At 50.3% G+C, this 18,984-nt stretch overlaps 1 protein-coding gene across 2 annotated transcripts in view; it reads right to left on the minus strand.

Annotated features, from left to right (window-relative positions):
• Positions 1 to 879: 879 nt before the first annotated feature.
• The window catches only part of LOC311207710 (uncharacterized protein), a 50,734-nt gene continuing 32,629 nt past the window's right edge, over positions 880 to 18,984 (minus strand). The window contains exons 4-5 of one of the 2 annotated variants that reach the window (XM_084283914.1): positions 15,057 to 15,110; positions 880 to 3,271 (exon numbers count right to left, since the gene is read on the minus strand). In XM_084283914.1, coding sequence (XP_084140040.1) covers positions 3,143 to 3,271; positions 15,057 to 15,110 — 183 coding nt within the window. In that variant the 3' untranslated portion in view covers positions 880 to 3,142. The remainder of the gene's footprint in view (positions 3,272 to 15,056; positions 15,111 to 18,984) is intronic. The other variant, XM_084283915.1, reaches the window with a different exon arrangement.

The following is an 18,984-nucleotide window of genomic DNA, read 5'->3' on the forward strand; positions in this document are numbered from 1 at the left end:
CTGCGGGGCCTTGAAAAAGGGGCCAGCTCTTCAGGCCTTGTGAGATGTTGGTTAAGATAAATTGCTATGAGCATCAGGGAAGAGACGAGATTTAGTTCAGGGAGATAGCAAGGGAGGGGAACGCAGGTTACAAGTACCTGAGATAATGTTTTTTGAGCAAGATCCTGAGGAAAGGATGAGCTAGAGCGATGCTGCTGAGGAAAGCAGCACGAGTGCTCTGCCATGAACAAAGGGACTGCTGAGAAACTCAGGAAAGAGGTACAAGACTTAGCAAGCATAAAATCACGAGCACGAGAGCAGATGTGGAGTTACCCCCCCCCCCCTTTTGCTTGTAGGATGGGGATCTCCAGCAAGGTGATGTTCAATCCCTGTGCAATAGGCAGGTTGCTCAAAAGCCAAAGGGACTTTTATTGGAGGGAGCACCAGTGAGGGCCAATATTCTGTACCAGGCCCAACTTCAAAGAACGGAAAGAGCATAGATTCAGATTAGATGTAAAGAAAATCTTGACCTATGAGGGCTGTTTGGCACCAGAATGGGTTGCCCAGAGAAGCTGTGGATGCCCCATCCCTGGAGGTGCTCAAGGCCAGGCTGGATGAGGCTTTGAGCAACCTGGTCTGGTAGAAGGTGTCCCTGCCCGTGGTGGGGGGTGGAATTAAGTGTCCTTAAGGTCTCTTCTGTGATTCTGGTTTATTTAAAAACAAAAATGTTTTAGAAAAGCTCTTGGTGGTATGTTTTTCGAGGCCATCCTCTTGCAGGCACAGCCTGTGATTTTGCCTGGGATTGTCTGTGCTGTGTCACAGCTTGCTCTGCTCCATCACCTCATATACCCCTGCCCATAAGCACCCAGAAGACAGCAAACACACGCGACCCACCAGAGGTGTGAATATAGCAGCTGTTACGCTTTATTTCATTATTTTTATTTTTCCTTCTGATTGAAAAAGAAGAGACAGAGAAAAGTTACAAAAGTACTAAAAGGCAACAATATTGGCAGGACATCCCATTTGCAGCCCTGGACCCCCAGGGAAGGCAGCCTGCAGCACCCATGGACCAGCAGAACACAGCTCCAGGGCCGAGCACTGCAGCAGCTCCCATTTCAGCAGCGCCGAGGGAAGCACGGGGCCATGGGGGCTGCTACCCCGACTGTCTGCACAGGGAACGTGCCTCTTCAGATGGGCAGCAGGCTGTGGCTGTCCCTTCCCATGAGCATGGGGGTTCGGTTTGAGGTGGTGATGCTTCCCAGCCTGCCCTGGCTAGCTCCATCTGGCAGCAGATAAAAAGCTGAGGTGAGCCATCAAAACAAGATAAGCAGAGTCTCTACAGGAACAGGAGGAATGAGTAGAGGAATGGGCCTGTGTCAGAAGAAGGGACTATTTGCAGGGAACCACAGCACTCTGCCCGAGGCACCTCACCAGCAAACCCTGGCAGTGGCCTAGCTGCGATGGCCTGGGGACAAGGAGCAGGCAGAGCTGGGGCAGCCTCAGGACAGCCATCCCCTCACTGCCTGGCCCAGCCGCTCTGCCTGGGGAGGGAGAAGGGCAGTGGTGGGGCATTCAGGTCCCCAGGCCTTGGTGGCCTTCAGGCTTTTCCCCAGTTGTCTCAGGGAAGGGCCCAGAAAGTACCATGCACGCTGGTTCACTCTCTGGCCTCCCACTCCGAGCTAGACTGACCACTGGTCTCATCCGGAGTGCCATCAAAAACCTTCACAGTGGAACAGATTTAAAACTAAAATGGATCTAATATTACTCAGAGTTGCTCCTCTTGATCCAGACAGGTAAATTACTTGCACCCAGCCAGATACAAGCTCAAGGGGAGAATGCCTAGACAAAGAGGTTACTCTCTTCACCAGGTGCTGGCAATGAAGATTCATCTGATGAAGCAAGAGGAAATGTTTTGTTCCTCTACCTCACCATGACAGAATGGTGAAGAGCTTCTCCCATTAGCTGCTGCTGCCTCATAGCACAAAGTGCCCACATGCCTCAAGGGCAGACCCCAGACAAACTCCAGTGGTAAGAAGGCCAAGCACCATCCTACCTCCTGTAGGACTGTCCATGGAGAACTGTCCCTCAGCTTCATTCAAAATCCCCTCCTGTTTCTTCCACCAACAGGTGACCACAAAACAAAGACCCCTTCCTCCCACTCCATGCTACATCTGGGAATACTCGCTCCACTGGTGCAGAAGCGGGGTCTCTCTGAATTTAATAGCCAGCCTATCAGGGGAGGGGAAAACTTGCTGGACACATTTGATTTGGTTGAGTTTGGTGATGCCAGTTGCCTTCAGCATCACCACAGGTGCAGCAGAGTACTGGGACAATGGCAGGGACAAATGCTGCGTAACACAAAACAGAGACAGAGACCCAAGAGCGCACAGATCACCCCATCACTTCTCCCCGGTGATACCAAGACTGAAGGTGGGCATTCTTTTTCTGTGGATGGCTGAACATGGACCCTCCATTCTGTAATCTTATCCTAGCCCCCATTCTAGAATTTCCTCACATTTAAATCCTATTTTAGATATTACGGAGTTGCCAGCAGAGCAACTGAAACATGTAACTAGATTTTCCAGTTACCCTGTCCCATATGCCTCTCCTGGAGTCTTCTGCTCAAGAGAGCTTGAAGTGAATGCGATCATAATCTCAGAGAGAGAGCTTCTTGCTTTGCAGGCAGCCCTGTACAGCCTCTGTCTCCGATCCTGAGCTCACTTCTGACTGGGAGAAGGGTCAGGTCTACACCAAAGCATTGTAGACCTAAGTACTCTTGGAAAATTGACTGGACTGGGTGTCACAACCTGATCACTCATCACAGCCACAACGTGGACCACACTAGCCCCTGAAACCCTCAGGGATATCTTCAACTACCACATCCATGCGCTTGCCTTGATGGCTGCCCTTGCAGTTTGTGACTGTCTCATTTTGCCCTTGAAAGACAAAATCTCTCCAATTACCAGTATTCGGAAGTGGCAATGGTACAAAAGCAGTCACTGCTGCAGAGCCGTATGTTTCCTGCTGCCAGAGAGACTGTATTGCAAAGATGTGTCATTGCCCCCTTCTTCCCCCACCCAACCTCCCTGGGCATCACCACAGCCCTTCTCACTGCCCGGCAGGTGGTTGGTTGATAGTTCCTGAGGTTTCTGGAGAAATTCCTTCAGTAGGCACATGACGGTTCTTCCACTGGAGCTATTGGGCTCAGAGGCTTCAAGGTGCTGAGGGAACGGAAGGCAAAGGTGGATGGATCGTACACGAAGTGGGGTGGCGGGCGGCCTCCGTTGATGCTCTGCAGGGGAATAAGAAGAGGGATGAAGTCAGTGCTCACATCAGCTGCAAGCAGTGAAGTTCTTGCTTCAAACTCTTTGTCTTGCCCCCACCTCTCTGGTACAACCATACCTCCTCATGGATTCATGGCACCTGTAGCCACCCAGGTATGTGGAACAGGGAGAGGAAATCAGCAATGCCTTTGGAAACCCAGAGTCCCAAAAGCATCACTGCCAGAGTGCATCATACAGAAGAGCTGAATTCAGATTCTCTTGTCTATAAAGCAGGGATCTACACTTTCAGAGCAGGGAGATAAACCAGGCCACCTCTGAACCCCCATTCTTCAGTCTTATTTTTTCAACAGGTCTCCAGTAATAATTTACAGATCACCCTTTCTCAATCCATGAAGTCCCAGACACTGAAATGCTCCAGAAGTTTGGCTCTACAGTTTAGGCTTCATCACTGTTTCTTCTCCCATCCCATTTACCACACTTCCCCTTACCTGTTTTTTTTCTTTGTTTGTTTGTTTGGTTTTTGTGTGTGTGTGTGTTTCTGTTTTTTTTTTTTTTTTTCTGTTTTGATGGACTTTATTTGATGCTTAAATTTTCCCACTTCCCATCCACCTGCATCCTCTCTGCTCTTTCTTTCTTCTGAAATCACTTCACACCCAGAAGCATTTGACTGGCTTTTGGGGTAAGCTCCAGTTTCTTGTGGGCAGACTTGAAATTCAGAAGTTCTAGAGCTCTTTGGACTCCTGTAGAAATCAGCCTAAGGGCCAGATGCTCAGCACGTCTGGAAATCAGGCCTTCCCTGGGTTTTAAGTGTAGGCTAGAAGGTGACACTCAAGCCAACTCTCTGTCTCATGCCAGTTATTGTCCAGGCCTCCTGGGAGGGAATTTCCCTGAATGAGGATTGCTTACGTGTAAAGAAAAAAATAAATGAAGACAGATTCCCAGAACAGTCCTGGCTGTGAAATGGATGCACATGCAGGACCTACAGTAGCTGACATTACCTGTAAAGCCTTGGGATTGTCTGAGCCATGGTTTAATTAACAAATTCCCAAAACAAGTCAGTGAGGAATGGCTGGGAAACGCTTGGTGCAAAAAAATCCCACCCGAAGGCTCTTCAGCTTGGTTTGTACCATAGCCTCCAAAGATAACTCTCTCCCCTTCCCCTCCTGGTGTTCAGAGCATGGTCAGAGCTCATCCGAAGTGAGGAGACCAGAAATACCCATGCACTGCGTGACTGGATAGGAATGCTGCCCCCCACTAGACCTTCCTGGGACCCACAGATCCCAGAAGAAAAACGATACCAAATTAACCTTTCAACCCCATAACATATAAAATGTTTTCCATTTAGATCTCAGGAACTGTGTTTTTTTCCATAGGCAAGCAGAAGCACCAACGGGGTGACCTCCTTGCAGATGCTCTTTGGCCAGGAGAGGAGGTCCCACCGCTCTCTGGGCCAGCAGAGTACTTACTCATGCTCCTGCAGAGCTCATTCCCAACAGACAGGTGCAAGCTACTGATAAAAAAGTTCAGCAGCTCAGAAGCTCATGGAAATGCCCCACCACTCATCTCACTCCCATCACTGCTGGGAGGTGTCACTTGTTTTCATGGAGAGTGGAAAAGGTCTGGCAAGAGGAGAGCTGGCGTGGGCTTGGGTGTTACCTCCCTGTTGCCTTTTCCACTCCCTTTCTAGCAAGATCCACAGCATCTCCTCACCCAGCTTGCACTAAGGGGCTGTTTCTCAAATAATTAGGCTTTTTAGGAGCAATCACCAACTCTGCTGTTTCCTCTAAGACAGAGGCACTTCCAAGTCAGGTCTTTCAGACAGCTGCAACCACGTATCAGCACGGCACACTGATGTTTGGGTACCACCTGCCTCTGTCCTGGATGGGTTTTCACTTGTCATCATAGGACAGGTGCACACAGCTTTTCCTGGATAGCTGCCCAAACAGTCCAGCTCACCCAAACACTCACACCAGAAGAAAGCTTCCAAGCCTGGCCTTGTGTGCAGGAGGATCTGGGAGCCTCTACGTCCAGGATTTTGGTCACAGCTCAGCCCCAGGGGGCAGCCTTCGTGTCAGAAAGGGCTTCTAAAAAGCCAGCGTGGGCAGCGTGTTCCTGCCTGGTTGGTCCCTCCTCTGCAAATTGAGATGGGCGTTTGAGAATGGAAAATGCCAACATGGTGCTTGGCATCAGCCGTGCCCGGAGTTTCAGCCAGCAAATCATGCCCTGCTACAGCCCCCTGACACCTTGGCCAGCAACACAAGAAACAAGAGAGGCAGATTTAAGGGCCTTTCCTCAATAGCCACCTGCTGTGGGGTTATATATGGTGTGTGCTCTGGCAAGCCCCAGAGCTGTGGGGTAACGTAGCAACCCCTATTCAAAGCTAAGGGGCAGAATAAATCAGCACATTTGTCCTTCTGCAGAGCAGAGAAGGTCCCCTGCCAGTGCCAAGAGGGAGCAGGAACAAAGATCCTGGCAGTCCCCTCCATTTTGAAATGCCAGACGGGATTAGGGAAGGCAGCTGAAATCAGTTCATTTCTGGCGGACGGCAGATGGAAGAGAGGCTGGGGAGAGACGGCTCCAGAGAACAGACAAGAATTGTCCACAGACCTCACCAGGCTCTGGGCAGGAAGGAGTTGTGGGGCTGCAATCTGGGCCTTCTGGGGGCAAAAAGCCTCCCTAGGGCACCGTGAGGAACCTGCTCCACTAGTGATGACAGGGCACCTCCTCTGCTAGGGACCTTGCACGAAACGGCCCCGCTCTTCCCACAGGACTGCGTGTTTTCTCTGGAGCTTGTACCCTGCTCTAGGGATGACCAGGCCTGATCTGGCTTAGCCCACGACACCATTTGGGATCACAGCATGTGGTGGTCTGGCCCCACTGAGCAGTGCGAGGCAAAGCCCTGTAGGTCTGTTCCCAGAACGAGGAGAGAGATGGGGCCAGCTGCCAGAGCGGGGAACACGTCCCTCCCGGCCCGCTGCTTGGGCCAGCTGCCTCCCAGCCAGCCTGCCCTTCCCTTTGGGCACCCAGCGCCAGCCTGTGACACCAGGGATGTCACTCCTTCTCCAGAAGGCCGTTTGAGTCGCCCCTGCTGCAGCAGGCCCTGGGGAGCTTGCCACAGCCCTGCCTGACAGCCCCTGCTGAGCAAGCCCAGGCCGGCTCCTGCGGAGGCTCCTCAACACTTCAGCCGGCTGCCTTCACTCCGATGGCATCCAGGCAGCCGGGCAGCCGGCACCAAACGGAGCCTAATATGGGCCCCGCGCTAACGGCAATCATTAACCAGAGCCCTCCGTTTGTTAAGCAATGTATTTACACAGCTGGAGAACAGCCCAAGATACAGCCACACGGCTGCCGGCAGGAAGGCACCCATGCCTGGGTGCCCCGTCACACACGACCCTGTGTGCACGCTCACCTGCTCTCGCACACCTCATTTCGCCCCTGGTACACCTGCAACTCTTCCTTACTCCTCTAGGCATGTACCCACTTCTTCCTGACTCAAAACTACAAAGCAGCTGTCCCCCCTCACGTGGACCTTGTCCGCTCGCACCTCAGCTCGAGCCAAGGAGGGCCCTCAACTTCCAAACCTGTACTGTAGCGACCGACTGTACTACCACCATTAAATACAGCTGGTAAACCAGCAACCCGGCTTAAAACATCTCAAACACATCAATATAAAGCACAGCTAGAGATGGTATGGGCTGTGACAGGATGCAGGTGCCCCAGAGAAGAAGGGTGAGAGTAGACAACACAGAAGAGATGCAGGACTTCAGTCCTATTAGCAGCCCTCAGAAAGCCAAAGACATGGGCAACTGCTGCATAAACCACCTGGGACACAACTGTACCTTCTGGCAGGGAAGAAGTACACAGGAAGAAGATAAACAGGTGAAGGGTAAATAACTAACACAAAAGCCCACTGCTCCTAGAAACCCCTCCCTTGCCCCTATGAAGTCTGGGAAAATATCCAAAACGCTGATTGTGAAATAACTTAATTTTGGACTCATAATTCCACAGAAACGTGGTTCTCTTCTCTGGACAAAGCAAAGGCAAGCGTGGCTCCAAGCACACTTTCAGATGTGGGAATTACAATCCCCAAAGGAAGGGGAAAAATGAAGTTACCTAACACAACAATGTCCTAGAAGGGAGTGGTGTGCTAGGGGTGATACGAAACACAGATCTGCTTAATACTCTTTGCTTCTCTTTCATAAGAGCTCCAGGATCCTGGCAGGACTCAAAATCGGAGCAGTGTGTGCGCTCTGCCAACCTGTTCCCTACTCAGGGCCAAGCCAGCACAGGAGTCCCTTCTCTGCTTCCTGTCTTCCAGCGGTGGACGCCTCTCAGCAGTGGGTGAACGATCCCTTTGCAGCCCGTAGACTCACTTGTTAAGAAGTCCTTTGGGATGAAAGGCAGCATGTAATTGCAAGTTGTAAAGGCGCATCCGATTCCCACCACCACCCCGCGTGGAAAGGAATAAATCCCCAGAGGAGCCTTGGCAGAGACAGGCGCCTGCCCGCAATGCTGCCCGGCTGGGGCACAGCCGCCCTGCTAACAGCTGAACGAGCCACGGCAGAGCCCTGAGAGGTGCAGTGCTTTTAATTCCACCTCATCCTCCTGCCTTTCACCCATGCCACATTGTTAGGAGAGAAATTGGTGACTCTGCAGCTTTGATGTGTGAAACCAGCAGCTGCAAGCAGGGAATGGGGACCCCCGAGCCACACCTCTAATCCTGGACACAGTCCCAAGCAGCGGCTTCTCATCACCTGTGCCGCAGTTTCTCCTGCATAAAGCAGGAGTACAACACGTAAACCACACTCAGGCAGCCAGGATGAATAACACCTCTGTGCTTTGCGACCTCCTGATGAGAAGTAATTTCCTTTCAATGAGAGTCTGGCTTCAGGCACTTTTCAGGACAGTCGTTGATGAGCAGGACCAGCTCCACCCGTGGAACAGCAATTCACATCTAGCTGCTTCTTCATTAACTCCTGTTGGCCTCTGACAATTTATTCCAGTCACAAACCTGGAACAGCCCAAGAAATAACTTTCTGAAGGCAAGCCCCTTCCCTCTCAAAGGTCTCTCCATCACCACCACGTCCATGTGCGGTTTAACTTCAGGGAACAGCCAGATGGACCATGACAGTTTAGGACCACTCTTCTCCTTTTTCTTCTAAGAAAAACATCAACTCCAGCTGCTGTCCTAACGAGGAAGAGCAAAACTTTGCAGTTAGCCCTGTTTTTCTATTTTCTCCATGAGCCTTCCCTACGAGGCCTGTCACCTCCACCAGCGCGAGGCTGCCCGACACCTACATCCTTCTGCGCAACCACGCCGCAGAGACCAGCTCAGCAGTTTACAAACACCTCGCTGTTCCTCTTACAAGGGAAGGAAAAAAAAAATCCATCCAACATTTGCAAATGCGTGCACGAGAGTTGTCAGATGGCAACTACCAGACTTCAAGAGGTGCCACCAGGCAGACAACACTGAACTTTTCTGGGAGGCACTTCAAAGGGCTGGGCAAACGCTTGCTGGTCACTTGCCCAAGAGCAGGAACGGGCCAGCTCCAGCTCCAAGCCCTTGCTGGCACCGGTGTAACAAGCCTTTCTTCTCCTCCCTCACACATCTCTGAGATGTGTCTTTGAGAAAGCTGCCTGCAAGCTTTGACTTTGCCTGCCTGACAACCTGACGCATGGAGGGTGTGCGATGAAAAGGCACAGACGGGTCATTCATAGGGTTTTTCAGTTTGGGAACTCACCACCCCAAGGTCCCAGAGAAGATGCTAGTCTGAAGGCCACACGAATCCCTTGGGTACAAGTGAACGAACCCCAGCTTCCCCTCTCTTCCTGGTGGGGCAAGAGCATCCTCCCTGCCTCCAGAGCGACAGGAGCAGCCTGCCCTCATCATCCTCCTCGTTTTGGGCCAGGAGCCCCAGGCACGGTTCCTCTCTCGAGGCCAGCACGTGGTGCCTACCTGAGCACGTGCTGCTCCCCGTGTGAGCCTGGGGACATCCTCTTCCCTGCGGCCAGGCAGGCTGGCACAGAGCAGAGCTCTGCTTTCAACTTAAAGGGAGCCCAAATTAACGCTGCAAAATGAGTATTAATTATCCTGGCACGAGCAGGCTGCGAACACATGCTGCCGCAGCACGCTTGCCTCTGGACAAACCGCTCCAGCCGTGGAAGCCAAGCGCAGGAAGCGGGCGTATTATGGGAGAGGTGTGTGGGAAAGGATTGCAGCGCTGGGGACTGGGATCGGGAACGGGTGCCAGGTTCCCACAGCCATGTGAACAAAGGGGAGCAGCGGGCCTGGATGCAGCGGTGAAAGACGTGCCCAAGCGACCATCCTGGGCCTGAAGCTCCGCCAGAAAAAGGAGAGGCAGGGCCACTGCGACCCTCTGCTGTCCCCTGCCTTCCTCTCTCAGCTCCATCACGCAGGTGTAACCCCAACGCCTCCAAACCCAGCGCTCTCTCAACCCCACAACCCATTTCCTGGCCACGTTCCCTAGCCCCTGAACCACAGCACAGCCACCACAGACACACGAGGCTGCCCCAAGAGCAGCGTGTCTCCAGGCTGCACCTCCGTCCTCACCTCCTTTCCACTTCCCCCTGTGCCTGCTCCTAAACCAGACCCACCCAAGCCAGGGGCTGAGCTGAAATCAGGATCTCAGCATCCTGATTCACTAGCCACTCACTACTTTCCCAGTGCTATGTGGATTGCACAGCTCTGGGTTATTCCACAGCATCTCCTCTGCAAGCACTTACATGATTTAATGGGTGCAAGGGCATCCATGGCAGGAATTTATGAAAAGCAGGCAGCAATAAACATTCTTTTCTTTAATGGAGCAAAGGAAAGAGACGTGAAAGTCCCTCCTCAAGCTGCTACGGACAGGCTGGAGGCTGGTTAGCCTTTGCTATGAGACCCAATAAAGGCAGTGCTAAATAAAACAGTGTCTGGAGCCAGATATTTGGGTTAGTTTTTAAACAGACGGAGGCATCCCATCCTTCCCCGCACTGAGAAAACTCTGGACAAAGTCTTTTTGTCAGGAAGCATTCACATCAGGGCCTGGGGTTCTCCAGGCCTTGCCATCGCTGCACAGAGATCTTCAGTAGGCAGCTGGGTGGCTTGGCTGGAAGGAGCACGGGGGGAGCTGGTTTCACCAACTGGCCAGAGGACATTCATGCCCTCGGTTAGCAGAGGATCTTCTCCAGTTTGCTCAGCAGAGATGAGCGATCCTTTTTTGTCTCCAACTGGAGACAAAAGGCTGCCTAGGTAACTGGAGTGCTAAAATCCCCACAAGGGGACAGTGCCCAGCACATAAGCCAAGGATGTGACTCAGAAGGTGAGTCCTTCTGCTTCTAAAGGGCAGGTTCTAGGTTCGGCACTCAGTCACATACTGAACACAAGCAGGAGGGTTGGACAAACCGACAGGAAGCTGCAGTTTGGGATCTCTGCTCCCTGAGATATCGGAACTGTTTAGACTGCATGATACAGTATGGAGAAGGACAGAGCTCCAGGAATGGGGGCTGAAGATCAAAGCTGAAACCTCAGCCTTCCTCACACCCTCTTAAAACAAGTCACAATCTTTGCTGGTTTCTCAGTTTAACCCGCTCTGAAATTGCGATCATGATATTTATCTGCCTCTGGGATGTTATATTTAGCCATGCTTGCAAAGCACCTTGGGAGCCTGCAATGGAAGGGGCAATATATATGTATGTATGGCTAAACACAGAAAGAGTCTTCTGACCTCTTGTGAAACCTTTACTGCTTCCTGTGCAGCCCGAACCAGAGGTCTGCACAAATATTACTGTCACCTAGCACGCCTTGCATTCGTGAACAGCTCAGCCAAAACAACTCAGGCCAGCGTATCTCCTGCTCAGCTCCAAGCTGAAAAGGTCCCTTGTTTCAGGGGAAGAAAACCCAGCATGTTTCTGCAGTGGTCTTTTAGGATACAGATGTGAGAGATAAGAGATGGGGAAGTCATTCCAGGGATCTGGCCCATGTCCAAGCCGAGGGTGTTCTCAAGCACCAATATGATCAAGGCAAGAGCGCAGGAGGTTTATGTTCCGATTTAAAATTATTTTTTATTTTTTTACATAGCAGAAAACACCTCTCTGATCGGGCAGGTTATCAGATTGGCCTTGAAATCCTTACTCTCTTTCTGCATGTCGCAACAAGAGCTCTCAAGACTCCCAGGGGCTCACCAATGGTGTCTTCTACCCACTTAGTGCTCCTGAGATAAGCTCCATCAGTCACATTTAGAGACTGCAAGCAGGAGTTTGTGAAGGAGGAACAAGACAGGGGACCAAATCGCAACCCTCACCCCAAGAGGCTCTGGACAACTGAAGGCCTGTGGTATTATGGACAGACTCTGGAATTACAGATAGGTTATGGAGGCCAACCCCTCACCTTGCACTGAGGCGTGCTGTGCCACATGCACCCGTTCTGCACAGATCCATACTTCATACGCACGCTGTCACCTCTGATTTGTCTCTGTGTGCCTGCCCACAGGGCCTCATTCTCCTGATCCATTATCCTTCACTGGGGGCGGGCAGGCAGAGGGACAGGAGGGAGATTTCTTTTAACACTATTTTTTCCTCACTTACAGGCCCTGCCCTCTCAAAGCTGTTATTCCCCCAAAATGTTTCAAACATGACTGAGCAGCCGCACATTTGGGAGGTTTATTAATGTCTCTAGGTCTAAGTCTCTAGGTTCAGAGACTTGTCACATCGCTGCCTCATCATCCCATGTAAGAAGAAGAACCGCTGAGCGAGTGGAAAGGCTGCAGCCTAACACCATCTGAGCTGGCCCCCAGGAAGCTTAAGCACAGGGGACAATGACAAGGTGGCATCTTAGCGTTCAAACAGCACATGGAAAAGCAAAGGCCAGCCTGGGCCACCTGCTCCAGAAAGGCTTTCCAGGAGCGTGATCACTTCCAAGGGATGAAACTGTGTCAATGCCCGAGGGCACAGACAGGGCTCCTCCATCTGACACTCATCTGGGAGGCTCTTCCAGAAGAAGAGGGCAGAACAGCATGGCTGGGATGATGCAGGAGAGAGCATCACCTTGGGTCCTGACACGCCAGCAAAGCCCCAAGATGTCAAGGCAATAAAAATATCAATCAGAGGAGGGTATTTTTACAAGCGTATGTTATCTCACAACCACAGGAGACACTGTCCTCACCAAGAATAGCATGAAAACGCTTCACTGACATTACTGAGCTAAGCATGTCTGCTGGCTGGCAGGTCACTGCCACCATCACCCTCACACTGGAGGTAAAAACAAGGCATGCAGGGTGCATACATAATCCCTTCTTCCCTCCTTCCTCAGCAGCAGAACCATGGGAAGAAAGCAAGGATCTCCGATTCACAGCCCTCGCAAAAACACCTTAGGCAGCACTGCTTCTCTGCCTGCCCTTCAGATTGGTTTATTTGCTGCATCTCCACAGTTCTACTCTGTCTGGAGGTCACTGCCCATCTCAGATCAGTGAGAGGCTGGATGCTCTTTACCTGTACTGAAACAAGAGCACTTGTACATCAGGGCTTCCCTGGGCTACACAACACAAGCAGGCCTCTCAGCTGGCCTCCTGCTACCATCCTCTGCAAGAGGCCACAGGCAGGAGGGCCTCAGAAGAACCCTCCCGAGTGTACCAAGGTCCCTGGTGTGCTCACAGTTTCTGAGTTTCAGAGGTCTGGGCAAAAAGCCAGAAATCACAGAATGGCTGAGGTTGGCAGGTGCCCGTGGAGCAGGCTCTAGTCCAAAGCTCCCGCCCAGAGCACAGTTGGCTGCAGGATGTTGCCCAAGCCTCTGCCCAGGCATGTTCTGAGTATCTCCAAGGACAGAGACTCCACAAGTTCTCCAGGCAACTTGAATTTCCTGTGTTTCAGTTTGTGCCCATTACCCCTTGTCCTGTCCCGGGGCACCACTGTGAAGGAAAGCCATGCCAAGCCTGGATTGAGGTTTCCCTTTGTGTGCGAGCACAGCATCACCCTTCAGAGGTACCGACCTCCCTCAGCTGCTTCCAGAGCTGAGGCATGATACTCAGCCAGGGGCCTGCTGCCTCCTCTCTGAGCTGCGTACACAAAAGTTCCCACAATCGCCTGAAAAATGGAAGCACAAACACTCCTCTACGTCTGCCACCAGGCCAGAGGCTGACATACCACACGCTGTCGGCATGGAAACTGCACGAGCGCCTCAGGTAGCGCTGTCCCAGCTGGGCAGGGCTGGCCAGAGACCCGCAGACGCCACGCCATCTGTCAGAAAGGTGTCCTCTCCGTTCCTGCTGTTTATTTTAGTGTGAGCTGAGGCGAGCTCAGCAGAGAGCGAAGGGATAATTCTGTCTCTCAGCTTCTCCAGGGGTTCTCAAAGCCGCAGTAATGAGCTCGGGCCCTGGGGAATCACCTCACCACAGTGCCCCAGTCCAGGGACACCCAGGCAGAACCAAAAAAGAAAAAGGAAAGCACATGGGGCAGGGGTAAGAAGAATGTGATAAACACATCGGACTAGAACGGGATTAGACTGCCGATAGGTCTGAAGGACAGGCACAGTCTGGAGAATGCTCACAAGGGAGACAGCTCCACTGAAAACAACGGAGGCAGGAGCACAAGAGGATACAAAACAGGTCAGGATTTGTCATGCAGTCAGAAGGATCAGGTCACAGTGGGGCTGCTGGAAGTCATGAAGTGCTATGGTAGAAGGTACACAAGGAGTCCAAGACACACCATCCAGCTCTGCTCCTGCTCTAGCCAGCCCCACCTGCTCCTCGGCCTCTCAAATAACCAAAGGCACCCCCAAAACTGTGGTGGGCAAGGGCACCCCCCAGCTGCATACATACACACGCTAGCACTTCTGGGTACACCAAGGCATCATCAGCCCCATTTCCTGACAGGCAAAGTGTAAACCCTGAGGGATCCCATTCCACCATTCACCCCTCTTTAAGACATCGTTGCTGGCTATAATTAGTGCAGCAGTTTTATCACAAAGGATATCTGTTTTCTTCCCCCTGAGCTGCTTTTGCCTGCATATCACAAATATGTGGAGGATCACGAGGGGCTCAGGAGACTGAGGCACTTGTTTTGGCTGCAATGCGCAAGGTCATACACGCTTCTCCTGCAGTGCCATACAGTGCTGACTGAAAGATATCCAAGGTACCCACACAGGAGATGGGGTGGTTGAAAAGTCAGGGATGGGGTACTAGACACGAAGACTCAGAGGTGCAGACAGCACGAAGTACAAGCAGGAGAGTGGGAACAAACCTAGACCAGCTACATGTGTGTGCAGTCAAGAATGCAAGATGCTCAGACACTGCACTGCCACTCCAGCTGCAAAGCCATCCAAGCAATCTAGCACTCTCGTCACCCAGTCCCACATCCCATACCCCTCTGCAGACACCAGCACAGCACACTACTGCTGTCCCTGACCAGATCTGTCTACCACCAATGACACTCACTCTTGCCAAACACCACTTGCTACCCCAGATCAGCACATTCGGTCAAGAAGGATCCAAACGACACAGGACAGCGATGCATAGCAATATGAGTTCATCACAAGAGACGTAGAGTTTTGCTCCAAGGAAGCTTTGAACCCATGGCCTCCAAAATGGAAAACGCCTCTGTACGATTAGCTTCATCAGCACTCAACCTGAATTGCTACTACAGTCTATATACTCCGGATCAGCAACTTCTGTTATGCAGCTGATCAAGCCAAAGGAAACCTCCAGAAATAAACTTGCAGGTGTAGATGTTTGAAGACAATCACCACATTCAGATATTTGTGGAAAGATGAAGGAAGTGCACCAGTGAAGGGCAACTTACACGAATTTTAATTACTCTAGTCTTCGTTCCACAATTCTTCTTGAGCAGCATCTTCTGAAAGAGAATTAGAATCCAGGGATTAGTAGCAGTAGCATGAGGGAACAGAAAGAGAGATTGTAGGGAGTCTCTTTTCATCAATATTTAATTATCGAACAAGATGGATGGATGGATGGTTAAGTGAGATATGAAAGACAGGACTAAGAACTACCAGAAGTGGCCATCAGGCAATCAGCCGAATCTGAGATTCTTTCACCCAGCCTAGACAGAGTCCCTTAGCAGTGGCTGACACCCCAGGTTTCAAAAGGAAGTACAAGGAATGCCAAAGAGGAGGAAATGAAACAACTGCCTGAAAGGAATTTTCTTCCTAACTTCTGTCAATTGGTGGTTAGACTCTGCCCTGAAGCAGGTGAATTCATCTTCCTTTTATGAAGAAAAAAATAGCCTATTTAATGCAAGTGTGGATGTTCCCATTATTTAAGTTACTTTCATTATGTTTATTTCAAATTAGAAAAGAAGTAAAAAGCACCTGCCCACAGCCCTAAAACCCTTTGCTATAAACTGTAAGAACCATTAAAGTCATCATAAGGTATGAACCACACCATTCAGCCACCAGGACATACTTGAAACAGTAATTACTTCAGTGTAACTACAGAAATACATGGGTGAGTTGCAGCTCTATCCCAGTTCTGAGGCAGCACTCTGAAAGTTGGCAAGTGAATAAAATCATTCTTTCCCCTCAAAAAAAATCCCAAAAAACACTCCAAGTGGAAAAACAAGGCTTGAAGAGAAAACACATTCTCCATTAAAAGTACCTCATTTTTTACACTGAAAACCTTGGTGAGGGGGACACGACAGGAAGAAATTTCTCCAGCAGTTTTTGAAAGAAATAATAGATTTTCCTAGCTCCTGACTGTTTTCTACACTTTCCACTTGGAAAGCTGTGTAAAGGGTGGGAAAACACTTCTCCCTCCACACACACACACTTTAACAAAGCAACTGAAGTGTTTTTCAGATGACATTCTTATGACAGAAGACCTGTGGAAAAACGTCCCACCACCCTCCTAACATGAACAGTACATAGTGAGATCTTCCTATTTCCTTGCTTCTTTTGTTTGTAGTCTTGTTGCTTTTTCCAATAAAAGGACAAGATAAAAGCAAGAATAAAAGACTCAAAACAATTTTTTAAAAAATAATACACTTATAGCACCCCCCCCAAAAAAAAAACAGAACCAACGAACAACTGAAGACAGTTCTCAGGTGAAATATATTATTTTTTTCCAGTAGAATGTACTTGCGCAGTGGGAATCCCACTCCTCCAACAGCTTCTGTCATTCTGTGCTCCACAAACGCATTTTTACAGTGCTAATCCACACAGCCACCCAAAATTTGGAAAGGGGACTGGAAACCCACACACTTTTTCTACATGCACTAGCCTCTCTGATCCAAAATCCATCCCTCAGCATGCTTACAGCATGCATGTGTGTCTGGAAAAAAGACAGACACTGCAGCACATCTTGAAACTTGTAAATGGGTACTTTGGGGTCTGAGAAAAATGCAATTCATTGTCCAAGCACGCATGGGGATGAAGAGAGGTGCTGTAAGGATTGTGAGATTTTTCTTTTAATCCTTCTGCAGGTGAAACCCAACGCTGCCTTTTGTTATTCATCAAGGGACTCAATCGTGGCCACAGCTGATGCCTCTGCCCCTAGGTCTGCGCTGGAAGCACAGGCTGCCCTGTCAGCACAGCCCAAGGCGTCTTACCTGAAAGGACACCACCAGGTCTTTGCACAAACCAGGCAGGAGGAGACACAGGGAACTGCTGGGCTGAACTGACCCAAGCCTGTGCTGTCCAGCTGAGCAAGTAATTCTCTGAGAAGTCCTATAAAAACACAGGGCTCCGTTCCCAGCCATGCTGCAAGGCAGTTACTGGGAGGCTGGTATTTACCAGGAGGTTACTGCCTTTTTAAAGTCCCCCTGCAACCACTCAGTGAGAAGACCGAGGAGCACGAAGAATCTGGCGGGGCTGACAAACTACAGGGAGCTGGGAAAGGTAATATGAAGAGTTGTGAGGTCTTGAAAAAGTTTTGGTCTCTCTGTAAGCTTTTCTTCTGAACTGGCTGAACCCCTACAGATGGAGGAGCAAGGCTGTGACACTGCACACCACAAGGCCTCAGCAGCACCACAGGATGGTGACCACTGGTGGCAGCCCAAAGAGGAGAAGCACACACCTCCCAGTCCAACCCCCACCACAGTCCCATCCACAGATGCCCTGAGGACTCCATCAGGGTGCGACAAAACAGTTTCCCAACTACAAATTAGCAGAGGCAGCAAGACCTTCAGTGTGTACACCCTGGCCTCTTATTAAGACAAATAAGGAGGAACAACAGAGACAGCAATTACAGCTGTGCAGCTACCTTTAGAGAAGATGACAAAGGCTGACTGAAAAGTTTGAAGTAGCCGTGGGTGGATGACAAACTGCCAGACTCCACCAGGAGGAACTCAAGTGCTCAGCTGTATCCTAAGATCTCTATGCTTCTGGCAAAAAATGGAGGTACCCTTTTTGCTGATGCTGTCGTGAGGAGCTTTAATCACGTAAGGATCTTAATGCTATTTGCCACAGCTCAAAGAGGCTGCATTGTGTAGCAGGAGCACAACATCCTACCTAACAATTTGCATTAGTTAATTGTGATCTCTGGTATGGCTCCTGACAGACTCAGGAATAAAATCAAAACGTGACATCCCTGTGGTTACAGGCTGTAAAAGCAGAGCACAAGGCTCAGCAGAGGAGGCCCTCTGGAATAGATGGGTTTCCCTGCATCCACTAAGACTGGAAGCACAACGAGACCACTTGTGCTGCACTCTTCCAGCATCACTGCAAAGGTCCAAGAGTGTCAGAAGAGACACAACAGTGGGAGGAACAGAAGGGAGAGAGAACAAGCGAGCTACATGATCCTGTGGCTGAGAATAAATAGGCGGCCAGGTATTGAATGTTATTCTATCTAATCAAATTGCTTCCACCTCTTGCAGCCACATGCGCTCTGCACCCAGCATAGCAAATCCATGCTTTACAGACAGTAAGCTAACCATCTTCACAGAGTTTTCCATCCCTTGGATTTCCCTTTTCTCTCCAAACCTGAGCGCAGACTTTTGGATAAGGAAACAGCAACGCTGTGGAGCCTAGCAACAGCTGGGGACTTTCCAGGGCAGCCTCTCCTCATCCTCCCTCTGGAGGCCTCCACGTGACAAGCCAGCCACGAGATGCAGCAACTCGTTAACTCCTATTTGCATAGATGCAGGCAGAGATGAAGTAACATCAATTTGGCTACATGACTCGCAGTAGCCTAAAGCCACCAGTGACCAGCCTATAACAAAGGTGACACATTCAGTTCAGTAGCCCTGGGATTATTCCTAACTACCAGGCCAATCTGGAAATGTAGTTTTATTTCCTCGTGTTATTTTTCAAGAGCTAAGGCATGAAGAACAGAGATTTGCTGAAGGTCATGGAGAATATTAGTAGCAGAGCTGAGAATGAACAGAAGGGTTTGGTTTCTGAGTCTTTCTTCCACCTGCAGAAAGGGAAATGGAAGGAAGAGAGGCAGCGCCTGTGCTCAGCCTCCCTATTTCAATTAAAAAGTCCCTCCCGCTGGTCTCAAACAGAACTGTTGGCATCAGAGCTGAGACCTACAACTTGGGAGCACTGTTATTTACATGATGGAAAGTTTATTTTACAATCTGCTGTGGCTTCTACTTAAAAGGAGGAAATGACATGAGTAAGGAAATGTGGAAAGTCTTTTTGAGGGCACACAAGTTATGCCTCACTCTAAAATTGGAACGTTTTAGGGTTAAAAAACTCCCAGAAAACAGCAAAATCAGTTCAAGCTAAGAACCCTCCCACCAATCCCACCTCCTGTTACACAAATGCTTTCTG

This window comes from Netta rufina (genome assembly GCF_964035555.1).
Source record: "Netta rufina genome assembly, chromosome: 3".
Taxonomy (NCBI): domain Eukaryota; kingdom Metazoa; phylum Chordata; class Aves; order Anseriformes; family Anatidae; genus Netta; species Netta rufina.